This window comes from Aspergillus stella-maris (genome assembly GCF_047715825.1).
Source record: "Aspergillus stella-maris strain CBS 113639 unplaced genomic scaffold BDV14scaffold_12, whole genome shotgun sequence".
Classification (NCBI taxonomy): domain Eukaryota; kingdom Fungi; phylum Ascomycota; class Eurotiomycetes; order Eurotiales; family Aspergillaceae; genus Aspergillus; species Aspergillus stella-maris.
In genome coordinates this window covers 497966-509445 of record NW_027396806.1, presented here as the reverse complement: position 1 = coordinate 509445, position 11480 = coordinate 497966, and the positions used below count along the sequence as shown (strand labels likewise).

Sequence of the window (11480 nt, the reverse complement as noted above, 5' to 3'; positions counted from 1 at the left end):
GATGGATAATCTTCCATTGGGTGGCTGGTATGGCCGCCTAGCTAAGATAATTCTACCTGACTAATGTATGACTAAGCGAGGTCGACCCTAGGGGCAGGCGGTAACGGGTGGCAGTATGCTCCGACAGTTGGCTCAGGTGGTGTGACCTCCCGAGTTCTCCGCATCTTATCACAAGCCTCGACCATCGCAGCACTTCTACCTGCAACATCTTCTCCGTGATTGTTCCTCAACAGTTTTCTAATTATCGAGTTTTTGTGTGCAATCCTTGCGGAACACCCAACACATTGATCTCCGCCTACATTCGAGCCTCCACGTCGCCATGGCCGCAGAGCTCACGTCAACGAAGCTCAATGCGGAGAATCACCTGCTCCTTGTACATTCAGACCCAACCCCGCTTCACGCACCTCCTTAGATACCAATAATTTCCCATGACAGGATCAACCTCTTCTCAGACTCCCCCATGAACTCGCACGAAGAAACCTCAAGTCCGTACAACGAATCGTCGAGCGAGAAAAGGAATATGTCCTCCCCGCACTCAAAGACGCCGCCAAAGGCTCAATGTCCAACAACCAGACTCCCGATCAGACCCTCGCCACGCTCGACGCCATGATATCTCGAATGCAAGGCCTGAAGCGGAAGATGGAAAACCTGCATCAGGAAGAGAAAAAGATTCAGCAACAGTCGAGGAAGCGGATCCAGCACCTAGATCAACTCTACCAGATTCCTAGCTTGACGGATGTCAAATACGATCAGTGGTCGAGGGTTCGGTTAGATAGGCTCGTGGTTGATCATATGCTTCGGTCCGGCTATACCGAGAGTGCACAGCAGCTTGCTCAGGAGAAGAATATCGAAGAACTGGTGGATCTCAATGTCTTCGTGCAGTGTCAGCGGATCGCCGCGAGCCTCCGACACGGCGAAACCAAGGATGCCTTGCAATGGTGCAACGAGAATAAGGCGGCGTTGAAGAAGAGTCAGGTCAGCATATTTATTATGTTTCTCTTACCATCAACCCACGTACTAATGCGGTTACTTGCAGTACAACTTGGAGTTTGAGTTACGGCTACAGCAGTACATTGAGATGATAAGAAAGAGAGATAAGACAAAGTTTGTGGACGCAATGGTGCATGCGAGAAAGTATCTTGCTCCCTATAATGAGACACAATCAGCCGAGATCCACCGTGCTGCTGGTTTACTCGCTTTCCCGCCGGATACGAAAGCTGAGCCATACAGGGTATGTTCCCTTCGCTTCTCGAAAAGAAGAGTGACTGACTAGCCCAGTCGATGTACGCTTCGGAAAGGTGGCTATACCTTTCCGACTTATTCATCCGCACGCACCATGAGCTTTTGTCGTTGCCTCCTCGGCCATTGATACATATCGCACTATCGGCCGGGCTTTCTGCTCTCAAGACTCCTGCGTGCCATTCGGAATATACTTCTTCAAGTTCCAATCCACACTCAACCACCACAGCCGTCTGTCCTATTTGTTCGACCGAGCTTAACGAGCTTGCTCGAAATATGCCTTATGCTCATCACACAAAGAGTTCGGTTGAAAGCGATCCCATCGTTCTACCAAACGGTAGAGTTTACGGTCTGCACCGGCTACTTGAGATGAGCAAAAAGCTTAGCTCGGTCGAGGCGGGTAAAGTTAAAGACCCTATAACCGGTGAGATTTATGATGAGAGTGAGATGAAGAAGGTTTACATCATGTAATGGCATGTATGGTTTCTAGATTTCTTTTCTATCTCATAGCATGGTGTCATCATTGGACTGGCGCATGGCGGGTATCATATCGACTGTTGTACATATGCTTTACATAGTTAATCGCTATCGGAATCATCTGAGTCCGCTTGTCTCTTCTTCCTCTTTCCACTCGCCTTGGCTGCGTTGTCGTCCGTCTTCTTCTCAAACACGTACATCCTCGCTTCCCTATCCTCACCCCTCCAACCTCCCCTACCACCATCCTTCCCTTCAATCTCCCCCAACGTCCGCGCATGAGAATACCCCCTGTAGCAAGCCCATGGAAACTTGAAGCTCGTCACAACATTCAACCCAGCATGCCGCGCTAGATCTCGAATATTCCAAAGCGTGTACGGCTCCCCCTCAAACAGCGTGACCAGGACCTGCCCAGGCTCAGTCCTGCGTTCATCCTTCGCTTTGACAGAGTGGTGATCGTGATCGTCATTATTTTGATTGTCTTTCTCATCCTCATCCTCATCCTCACCAGAATCCTTCTCACTACCCTCATCAGAACCCCATCTACCCTCCCCCTCCTCATCCTCTTCATCATCCTCATCAATAACCTCCGGCCTCCCCGCCAAAAGCGGCACGCATGCCTTGAAAAACGCAACAAGCAGCTCCTGATTCGCCCTCACCTGCCGATTCACATCCGTCGACAACCCACCCACATGCGGGAAATTGAAACAGATCATATCCCATGGCCCACCCTTGCCCCCGCCCTTGTCCTTGTCCTTATTGTCCTGGATTTTCTTCTTCTTCTTCAAGCCATCCTCCTTATCCATCTTCGCCTTCTTCCAAGCAGGAATCGCCCGCTCAGCCTTTAGAAATCCAACTCTCACATCCCTTCCACCACCAGCCGCCGAACCGAGTTTCTTTGCGTCGACGGAGAATAGGGCTTTTGGGCCTGGTTTTTGGCTCTTCGTGTCGGCTGGTTGTGGTGGCTTTGACTTTGAGCGTGTTCTGCGGGTTGGGGCGTCGATGATCTCAGAGATATGGTTCTCGGCCTGCGGGTATTTCCCATAGAGCGTTTCCTGCGAGTCGTAGCATGTTGCGAGGAGATTTTTGCAGCGGTGGTGGGTTGCTAGCGAGTGCGCGAAGGAGAAGTCCCCTATCAAGAATAGACTACATTAGCCTTGGGGTCTTATCCTCTTGGGAGTCGCAAAAGTCGTATAAGTAGGTATAGAAACAAGCTCTCCAAAGTCAAGCCAAGCCAAACTCAAAAGCAGAGTAAACTCACCCTCCCCAACCAAGAGAATCCGATCTCCCATCCGAAACGGTACAATCGGTCGTTTGTTCTGCTGCTGCTTCTGCTGACCCTTCTGTTTTTGAGTCTGATTCTGGTTCTGTTGCTGGTTCACATTCTGACTCGACCCCTTGCGCGCAGGCGCATCATTCTCCTTATTCGCAGTCGCTGTGTTGCTGTAATTATAGCTGTTTTTCGTCGAGAGCTTAGCAAAGGAGCTCATCTTGCGGTGCTTTTTGCCTGCGCCATGGCCTTGGTTTGCGCTGGCGTTGGACTGAGGCTTTTGCTGGGTTTGTTGGACGCGGGCTCGTTTTGGTTTTGTCATTGTATTTTTTTTTTTGCGTGGTTCGGTGGTTTCTTTGTTTGATTATTTGTCAGAGGGCAGAGGGGGTAAAGAAAAAAAATAATTGTTGTTCAATTGAAGCTTTGGTATTTCTAAAAATTTAAAGTTGGAGCTCTGGGCCCCGTTTGTCATGAGTGGGCGGGCCGCTGCCGACAAACAAAAACTTATTTCAAGGTGGAATGTTAAGGTACATATCAAGAAGGTTGTTTGATTTTACGAATTCATTCCAAAAACGCTTTCTATGCCCTATTAAAAGATAATAATAACAATATATACAACATGTATCACCAAATATCCGACATCCGTCTCCTTCTGCGACTGGCAGGGAGGCACGGGGCCTATCTACCGTACGCCGACTAGGACAGGCAGGGCAAGCCCTGGCATCACTATAACGTATTCATGAAATGTGACGCATACAGCGCCATGGAGGGGGATGCATTACCAATATAGGGGGGTTGATGCGGGCTGGAAAACCGAGTGAAAGCAAAATGAAGCGGCGCCCCAGTGTGATCCATGAGCAAGATTGAAAAAAGACCAACACCTACTGACGAAGAAGCGGTCGAGGATAAGTCAGGCCTGCTAGACGTTTTTTTTTTTTTTTTTTTTTTTGCAAGCGGGAACCGTAATCACATTATCACATGCATGCGAGAGTTGTCGTTAGCGATTGTCTCTAGGTCTTGATCCTCCGTTGCAGAATCAGGAGCGCAGCGAATCCCGCATGCTTTGGCTGCTGGCGCTGACGGGATTGGACGTGGGCAGAATGCCAACCTTGGGCTTGGCGTTCTGCTTGATCTTCGCGACGGCATAGACGATACCACTGACGAATCCGACGAAAATGGCGGACACACTGGGAAAGGTGAAGGGGGCGTCGAAGAAGATCAATCCAGAGAGAGCAATGGGAAGCTTGTTCAAAGCGCCAACCATAGAGTATGTGGTGGATGACGTGACGCGGACACACCAGGCAGAAGTGTACGAGATGAACACAGTGGACGCTCCAGACAGGATCATCGCAAAGATGATGCTGTTGCGATCGGCGGGAGGAAAGTTCTTGGTAACATTGGCGGGAGACCAGTCCTCCAAGACACCAGAGCAGACGATGAGGACGGGAATCGAGAGAAGGTTGTTGTAGAACATGGCTGGGCAACAGGTTAGAGATATGATGAAAAAATAGCTACGAGTGCACTCACTGTCAAAGTCCTTGAAGTTGGTCAACTTGATCCTCTTGCGCATGCCCAAGACGTAGGACGATGTGCAGAGGCAGTTTATCAGCATCCAGACGTAACCAGCGTTCAATGTCGAGACCTTCGTGGTAGCATCGCCGCTGCTCTCAACTGCGTGCTTGATATCGGCCCAGGCAGCAATGAGAGAACTGAAGACCATAAGACCGAACGAGAACAGAGTGAGGTTTGTCACTGAGCCGCCGAACCAAAGGACCTCTCCGTAAGCGATCAGGATAATAGTCAAGTTCTTAAAGATGGTGTAGACGGGGATGGAAAGGAATTGCAGGGCCTTGGAGCCGGTGTAAATCATGCCGATGAGGAGAAGAGTGATCGGGAACCCTGTGTAACGAAACCGTCAGTTCAAGTCAAGCGGACAGGTTCGTTGTCAAAAACATACACTTCCGGGCCTCGTCCAGGTTGAAATCGCGGTATGTAATCAGGCCGAAGGATTTACACGTTTGGATCGCGGCGATACACACGAGGGACTAGATCGTCGCAATCAGCATTCAGCAAGCTCTGACGTGGGAGCAACTCAAGTATTACCTGCACGCAGAGGAGGAAGAAATTGAGGTTGAAGTCCGAGGAAAGAACGTATTTGTTCATGACAGTCATGAGAATGGACGAGCCGCAGTAGGCCAGGACGGAGAAAGCGGCATTGTTGGACACCGAGTTCGCGCTGGAACTTCTGGGTTGGGGCCCAGGCACCGGCGGCTGGAAGTTCTTGTTCTGATCCAGCTTCTCCATCTCAATGTCTGGTTTTCTGGAGTCGGTCATTGTGGAAGAGGTCGTGTGTCAGCGCAGTATATGATGATGCTGGCGCGGCGGTTGAAGGGTGTGCAACCGTGAAACGATTGAAGACGGAGGGCTAATAGATAAACGCGAGACTAGAGCCCGAGAGTAAAAAGCGCCTTAGGGAAAAAGAAAGAAAGGCGAAAGGTTGAGAAGCAGAAACGAGGACGAAGAAAGAGACGAGAGAAGAAGAGGACAAGGCGGCGCGTTAAGGGGAGCGGAGGGCACGGAGGCGGAGGCTGAGACAAAAAAGTTGTGCTTTGGCTATCCACACAGGGCGCTGCTTTGGGCTTGGTGGCCACTGGAAACGGTATGATACACTAACCTGACTAGGACTAGGCTATATTAACTATCTACGACTGCAACTTCGGTCAACTCCAAGTACCTACATGCAATACAACTACAACAGAGGTGCATCCTTCAGCCCCTCAGGCAAGAGATCCAGAATCCCCTTCCACGCCGGCTGCCCTCCCTCAAGCAAATCCTGCCATGCTGGACAATCCAGATCAAGCAAGGGCGTCTTCAATGCACTCGTGATCAGTTCCAGGGGAGCCGCAATAGTCTGGAAGATGCCTGAAAGAATATTAGGACTGGCAAACTTGAGGACCTGGAAAACGAAGCAAACAAGATTGTTTCCTTCTAGCAGGGTGGTGAGATTCAAAGCGCCGCCAGTGAGGTCCGACAGATCGATTCCTGCAAAACTGTTGACCGTACCGGTGTTTCCGCCAATACTGGGGAATATGTCAGTGGGAAGGTGTAGGAAATATAGACATATAGGGCGGCATACCTTGCGAGCTCGGGGTGCTTGAGCGTCATGGCGATCAGGTCGATGTTTAGGCCAACAAGACCCCAGTCCACGGGCGTCTTGTACCAGTTCTCCGGTACACGTTCCCAGCCTTTACGGTACGTGAGGCCCTCGTGTTCTGTGCCATACACGCCGAAGAAGTTGCGCACGACTTCCTTAGCTGGATTCATGCAACATATTAGCCATCATGCTGTTGGGAGTGGGCATTGACAGTCAGTAACATACTCAGAACACCTTCCGGGTTCTCCACGGAATGGTTCGCAAACAGTCTAACAGGGAAGATGAATCCTGCACTGCGAGAAACAAAGCCCGTAACAGGTCCGTAGTAGAAATGAGGGTTCGTGGCCTTGGCCTGCTCGAGTCTCAACGCCGCCCGATCGGCCATCATGTCGAGTGTGAACGTGCCGTTCTCATCGAAAGAATCGTACCACTCTTGGAAGAGGGCCATGTTCATTGTTGATGCATCGCCGGTAACGTATAGATCATCCCGAGTGTTAGATCCGTCGGACTCGATTAGGTTGTGGGAGCCTGTTAGGCCACGGGGTTTGCCTTGGCTTCCACGTTACTCGGTGTTCAATCAGGACGGGGGCTCGAAGAGAAGCAGTACTCACCTAAGAGGCCGAGTCCGTTGTTCAAGATATTGTTGGATCCAGTGTCTCGGCCGCCGATGGAGAACCCTGCATTGATTGCAATGGGATTGCCGGTCCAGACGGTGCCCAGTGTAGCCAGGACGAGGGCAAGGTCGACGCCCATTCCGTACACTATACATGTTAGCACCACGGATAGACCATGTAACGTGGTAGAGAAACGTACCTTTGTTAGCCGCGGCAATGGCTTCGGTGAACTGGCAAAGTCAGCATGGAATCCAGCTGGTTTGAAACTCCTAGCGTACTGTAGTCACACCACTACGCGGGATATAGCCATGGTTTGCCAGCGCATTGAGACCAGGACACGGGCCGCGCTGGTCGCCGCTGTCAAAGTCGGGGGGGTGGAAGGCATGCTTCCCAGTAACTACGAGTGTATTGGTGAGCCAGGGCTGTGGGAAGTAGCTGGAGAAGACGACATACTGTCAATGGGGGAGTCCATGGAATCCACGGGAAGCCGCTTGTCATGTGGCTGCTGCAGCTGGTCCAGGGGGAGGCTCTTCTCATGGTGCAGATGGCCATGGACGCCTGCTCCGTAGTGATGGTCCAACGAGGGAAAACTGGCAGCAGAAGCTGCAAAGGCAGCAATAAGCCAGAGCTTCATGATGCGCGCAGAAAAGGGAATAAAACGAGTGACGAGGCGTGCAAACGAGCGTGGTGGTTGTAGAATTACCAAGCAGGAGTATAAATCTCAAAGAAAGCATTCTATTAAGCGGTACCTGACTAACTAAGGGGTGCAGGGTGCAGGGTGCAGGGTGCAGACTACTGCAGGGCAAATTCCAGGACACCAGGGGGGATGTTTGCAGTGGATACCTTTAGAAATGAAATATTTCTGACTTGCTCAACCACAACGTTGGGGAGACTGGCCCACCGGTGATGGACAGGCTCGGAGGCAAAAAGGTCGAGCACCGTCGCTCTACAGGATAAGAGGCTGCCTAAAAGGGCAGTACTCTCAATTAGGGCTTTGGGGGGGGCTGAGGGAATGGATCCCCCAGCCGCCTCCCAAGACTTCTACCGTCCACTCGGAGTATGCGGCATTCGGGACTGTTTCTCGGAAGCCAAAAGTATCCGAGCCCGGCCTGGGGAAGAGACTAAGAGTCCCAGGCAGAAAAATAAGAAAATGACAAGCGGAGACGGCGGGGAGAAGCGCTGCCAATATCAAAGTGCTTAGGGCAGGGTCCCACCCATGTACCCACCAGGGCTTGTGAATGCTGAAGGACTCCCGAAAAGAGAACTCAACCAGGGAGAGAGTCAATTGTCAATAAGGTCAACAGAAGGTTCCTGTCTCTAAACATGCTCCTCATCCTATTCACTCCTTTTTCTTGGTTCTCTGGCTTGCCGCATGGGTCAAAATCGGCCTGTCATTCGTTTTCTTGTCACTCTCTTCCAGTTCCTTTGTGGTGTATATTCTATTCTACGATACTTATACTAATAACCTAATACAATGCGCCTAACCATCTTGATTGCCGTGTTGGCCCTCTGTCTCACATCTGTGACCGCCAGTCTGTCGGAGCTGACCGCGGCTTTGCCCTCCTGCGCTGTATGTCAGAACACCACTATGCACAACTTAATGAAACTAACCTCTCCTCAGCTAGCATGTTTTGTCAAGGCAATCCCCCAATCTGGATGCGGGGCAACAGATCAAACATGCATGTGTACAAACACACAGTTTAATGAAATAGTTGAACTATGTGTAGCCAGCTCATGTACTATCCATCAGTCACTCAGTAAGCTCTCAGCACACTAATAATTCCAGTCTATATTATTGACTAACGGTCACAGCTACAAAGAATGTCACGCAAACAGCCTGCGGAGCGCCTATCCGAGACCGCACCAAGCTGGTCTCCGTGACTGGCGTCGTGGGTGGCGTACTCGCGCTGCTGGTCTTTATCATGCGAGTCTGTGCTCGCCTTCCATATTTTGGAGGGCAGCTTGGTGCGGACGATTGGACGATGGGATTGGCAATGGTACGTCCTCTAGAGACCAAACTCGATAGAAAACGCTAACTACCAAAGTGCTGCATTATCCCACTCTCTGCATTGTCCTACGTCTGTTAGTATCTATCCAAGCTCCTGTAGAGACAGAAAGAGCGGACTGACAAAGACCCTAGTGGCCGACATTGGCCTCGGCAAAGACATGTGGACTGTTCCATTCGAAGGAATTACTCGCGTTCTATACGTGAGTCCCGTCTTCACACAGCCCTATCTCTTAAAAACCCAGTCCAGCATATGCTCGGGCCAGTCTAACACAACACACAGATATACTTCTTCGACGAACTCTTATATCTCACGGCCATCGCGTTAACGAAAATATCAATCCTCTGCTTCTACCTTCGCGTTTTTCCCCGTCGTGAGATCCGGACCATCATATATATCGCCATTGGCCTCAATGTCGGCTACATTATTGCCTTTGTCTTGATTTCTGTCTTTCAATGCTCCCCCATCAAGGGCGCATGGCATCGCTGGGACGCAGCAGATGAGTATAGCTGCAACAATATTAACGCACAGGGATGGTGCGCCGCAGCGTTGAATATGGCACTAGATATCCTGGTCCTTGGGATACCTCTAAAGGAACTCTACGGTCTCAACATGTCCTGGCGGAAGAAGTTCTTTGTGATGTGCATGTTTAGCTTGGGAATCTTGTAAGTTTTTGCATTCTGTCTGGCAATGCTTCTGTCAGGGGTCGTAGATTACCTATAGATATGCTAACAATACGTTCCTATAGTGTCAGTTTGGTCAGTATTCAACCACTACGAAAACCTCACCCGTCAAGAAGAAGACAGCAAGATGGTGTATCGCACTCCAGCAGGCGATCTCCACAAAGGACCATCACCCCCTGAGAACTCAGATCCCCTGGGCATTCTGTACCCCCGTGCAGGTACACTCGGTGGATGCACTGCGCACAATGCCATGATTACCATCTACCCCTACGAGCGTGACTGGGATGACCTCGCCGCGCTCACGGGCAACGACAGCTGGTCTGCGTCCAACATGCGAAACTACTTCAAGCGCCTTGAGGACAACCGCTACGCGCCAAGTGATATTGTTAGCCATGGCTTCAGTGGCTGGCTTCAGACTTCACTTACCCAGCTCACTCTGGTTGTTGAAGACCCCAAGCTCCTGTCCCTGATTATCGCGGCTGGTACAGCCATGGGAAAGAGTCTTGTTGGCAAGGTTCTCAACACTGTCACTGGTCTTGCAGGTATCCTGCTCCGGGACTTAAATACTGGCGCGTCCTGGCGTGATAGTGACGAGGGCCTCTTCCAGGTTCCCCTTGCTGTCAAAGTGCCTGAGTACCGACGTACTGGCCCTCGAGACTTTATCATGGACACTATCAACGAAGGATACCCTCTGACCATCCAGCTTACCACCCTTGTCACAAAAGTTATTCTTGATACAGCCGCCGGCTCTGAGCCCCGTGCTATTGGCGTCAACTACCTACAAGGCGAGCACCTCTACCGCGCTGACCCCCGTGCCTCATCATCTTCCTCCTCAAATGGAACCCCCGGACAGGCCTTTGCAAGCAAAGAAGTCATTCTCTCAACGGGCTCCTTCAACACCCCCCAGCTACTCCAACTCAGCGGCATCGGGTCGAAATCCGAACTGGCGAAACACAACATTGACACTATCGTTGACCTCCCCGGCGTCGGCAAAAACATGCAAGACCGCTACGAAACAACCCTAATTGGCAAATCCCCTACAGACTTCACCATCACCTCAAAGTGCAGGTTCCTTCAAACCGACCCGGACCCCTGCTACGAGGACTGGAAGAATGGAGTTAACCTCGGTATTGCGTGGAAGGGCACATACACGACCAACGGCATCGCCATTGCAATTCTCAAAAAGTCATCTGTAGCCGAACACGACGAGCCCGACCTCTTAATTTCCGGCGCACCTGGCGATTTCCAGGGCTATTATCCTGGCTTCCCCCTCGACGCACTAAGCGATGCCCAGCACTGGGCATGGATCGTGCTCAAGTCACGCTCAAGAAACAATGCTGGATCTGTGACACTCCGCTCTACAGATCCTAGAGATACACCAGTAATCAACTTTCGGTCCTTCGACGAAGGCGTGACAGCCAACAATGCAGACAAGAAGGACCTCCAAGCCGTCTACGAAGCCATGGATTTCTCCCGCAAGATATTTGACAACCTCGTCCCGCTCGATGGAGATTTCACTGAGTCCTGGCCAGGACGAAGCAACGTTACGACAGAGGCCGAGATGAAGGAGTTTATCAAGAAGGAGGCATGGGGGCATCATGCCTGCTGCACGGCGCCAATTGGGGTGGATGGTGATGACATGGCGGTTTTGGATGGCGACTTTAGGGTTAGGGGGGTGAAGGGGTTGAGGGTGGTTGATGCGAGTGTCTTTCCCAAGATTCCTGGGTATTATATTGCCTTGCCGATATATATGATTTCTGAAAAGGCGGCGGATGCTATTCTGGCGGATGCGGGGAGCTGGTGAGGCGCGGCAGACTGTCTGGTGTTTTGGAATAGGTCGAGTGGCATATTGTAATGTATCATTGGGTCTGGATTGAGGCAATATCTTGGATAGAGAAGTCTGTTGCCTACTACTAGCAATACATGCATCTAGTCCATCTTTATTATATTCAGCTCTCTGTAGTTCCTTTGGTTAAGCGAGGTGTATCTACATCCTCAGGCTCTGATTGGTTTGCAATGTTACAGTCTCGTGACCCATAC

The 11480-nt window shown here is 51.0% G+C and overlaps 6 protein-coding genes across 6 annotated transcripts; 3 read left to right on the top strand and 3 right to left on the bottom strand.

Annotated features, from left to right (window-relative positions):
- Positions 1 to 319: 319 nt before the first annotated feature.
- On the top strand, positions 320 to 1710 carry BDV14DRAFT_197802 (CTLH/CRA C-terminal to lish motif domain-containing protein; the record flags this gene model as incomplete). Its single annotated transcript, XM_073772770.1, has 4 exons — positions 320 to 373; positions 436 to 975; positions 1037 to 1231; positions 1279 to 1710. The coding sequence occupies 4 exons, from the start codon at positions 320 to 322 to the stop codon at positions 1708 to 1710; spliced, it is 1221 nt and encodes a 406-aa protein (XP_073630756.1).
- Positions 1711 to 1763: 53 nt separating this feature from the next.
- On the bottom strand, positions 1764 to 3404 carry BDV14DRAFT_22306 (25S rRNA (uracil2634-N3)-methyltransferase). Its single transcript, XM_073776315.1, has 2 exons — positions 2975 to 3404; positions 1764 to 2845 (listed from the first exon to the last, which is right to left on the bottom strand). Exons 1-2 carry the CDS (start codon positions 3303 to 3305, stop codon positions 1818 to 1820), a joined length of 1359 nt encoding a protein of 452 aa, XP_073630755.1. The 5' UTR covers positions 3306 to 3404; the 3' UTR covers positions 1764 to 1817.
- A 505-nt stretch (positions 3405 to 3909) lies between these two features.
- gmtA (GDP-mannose transporter) lies at positions 3910 to 5532 on the bottom strand. Its single transcript, XM_073768010.1, has 4 exons — positions 5087 to 5532; positions 4941 to 5028; positions 4511 to 4882; positions 3910 to 4459 (listed from the first exon to the last, which is right to left on the bottom strand). Exons 1-4 carry the CDS (start codon positions 5315 to 5317, stop codon positions 4020 to 4022), a joined length of 1131 nt encoding a protein of 376 aa, XP_073630754.1. The 5' UTR covers positions 5318 to 5532; the 3' UTR covers positions 3910 to 4019.
- Positions 5533 to 5732: 200 nt separating this feature from the next.
- BDV14DRAFT_197799 (peroxidase family protein) lies at positions 5733 to 7385 on the bottom strand (the record flags this gene model as incomplete). The annotated part of the gene is made up of 7 exons (XM_073772769.1): positions 5733 to 6063; positions 6120 to 6297; positions 6363 to 6686; positions 6749 to 6898; positions 6951 to 6981; positions 7030 to 7148; positions 7205 to 7385. 7 exons carry the CDS (start codon positions 7383 to 7385, stop codon positions 5733 to 5735), a joined length of 1314 nt encoding a protein of 437 aa, XP_073630753.1.
- An 840-nt stretch (positions 7386 to 8225) lies between these two features.
- On the top strand, positions 8226 to 9426 carry BDV14DRAFT_197798 (CFEM domain-containing protein; the record flags this gene model as incomplete). Its single annotated transcript, XM_073772768.1, has 6 exons — positions 8226 to 8321; positions 8373 to 8508; positions 8564 to 8748; positions 8797 to 8833; positions 8892 to 8959; positions 9040 to 9426. The coding sequence occupies 6 exons, from the start codon at positions 8226 to 8228 to the stop codon at positions 9424 to 9426; spliced, it is 909 nt and encodes a 302-aa protein (XP_073630752.1).
- Positions 9427 to 9567: 141 nt separating this feature from the next.
- BDV14DRAFT_197797 (GMC family oxidoreductase) lies at positions 9568 to 11244 on the top strand (the record flags this gene model as incomplete). The annotated part of the gene is made up of 1 exon (XM_073772767.1): positions 9568 to 11244. The coding sequence occupies one exon, from the start codon at positions 9568 to 9570 to the stop codon at positions 11242 to 11244; it is 1677 nt and encodes a 558-aa protein (XP_073630751.1).
- Positions 11245 to 11480: the final 236 nt, after the last annotated feature.

What these genes read in the sequence shown, in the direction of transcription:
- BDV14DRAFT_22306 (XM_073776315.1), bottom strand. Translation starts at nt 3,305, where the DNA reads ATGACAAAACCAAAACGAGCCCGCGTCCAACAAACCCAGCAAAAGCCT. An exon ending in GATTCTCTTGGTTGGGGAGG is followed by an intron (nt 2,846 to 2,974) that starts GTGAGTTTACTC and finishes TATTCTTGATAG; the next exon opens with GGGACTTCTCCTTCGCGCAC.
- gmtA (XM_073768010.1), bottom strand. Translation starts at nt 5,317, where the DNA reads ATGACCGACTCCAGAAAACCAGACATTGAGATGGAGAAGCTGGATCAG. An exon ending in TCTTCCTCCTCTGCGTGCAG is followed by an intron (nt 5,029 to 5,086) that starts GTAATACTTGAG and finishes GCGACGATCTAG; the next exon opens with TCCCTCGTGTGTATCGCCGC. An exon ending in CAACTTCAAGGACTTTGACA is followed by an intron (nt 4,460 to 4,510) that starts GTGAGTGCACTC and finishes CCTGTTGCCCAG; the next exon opens with CCATGTTCTACAACAACCTT.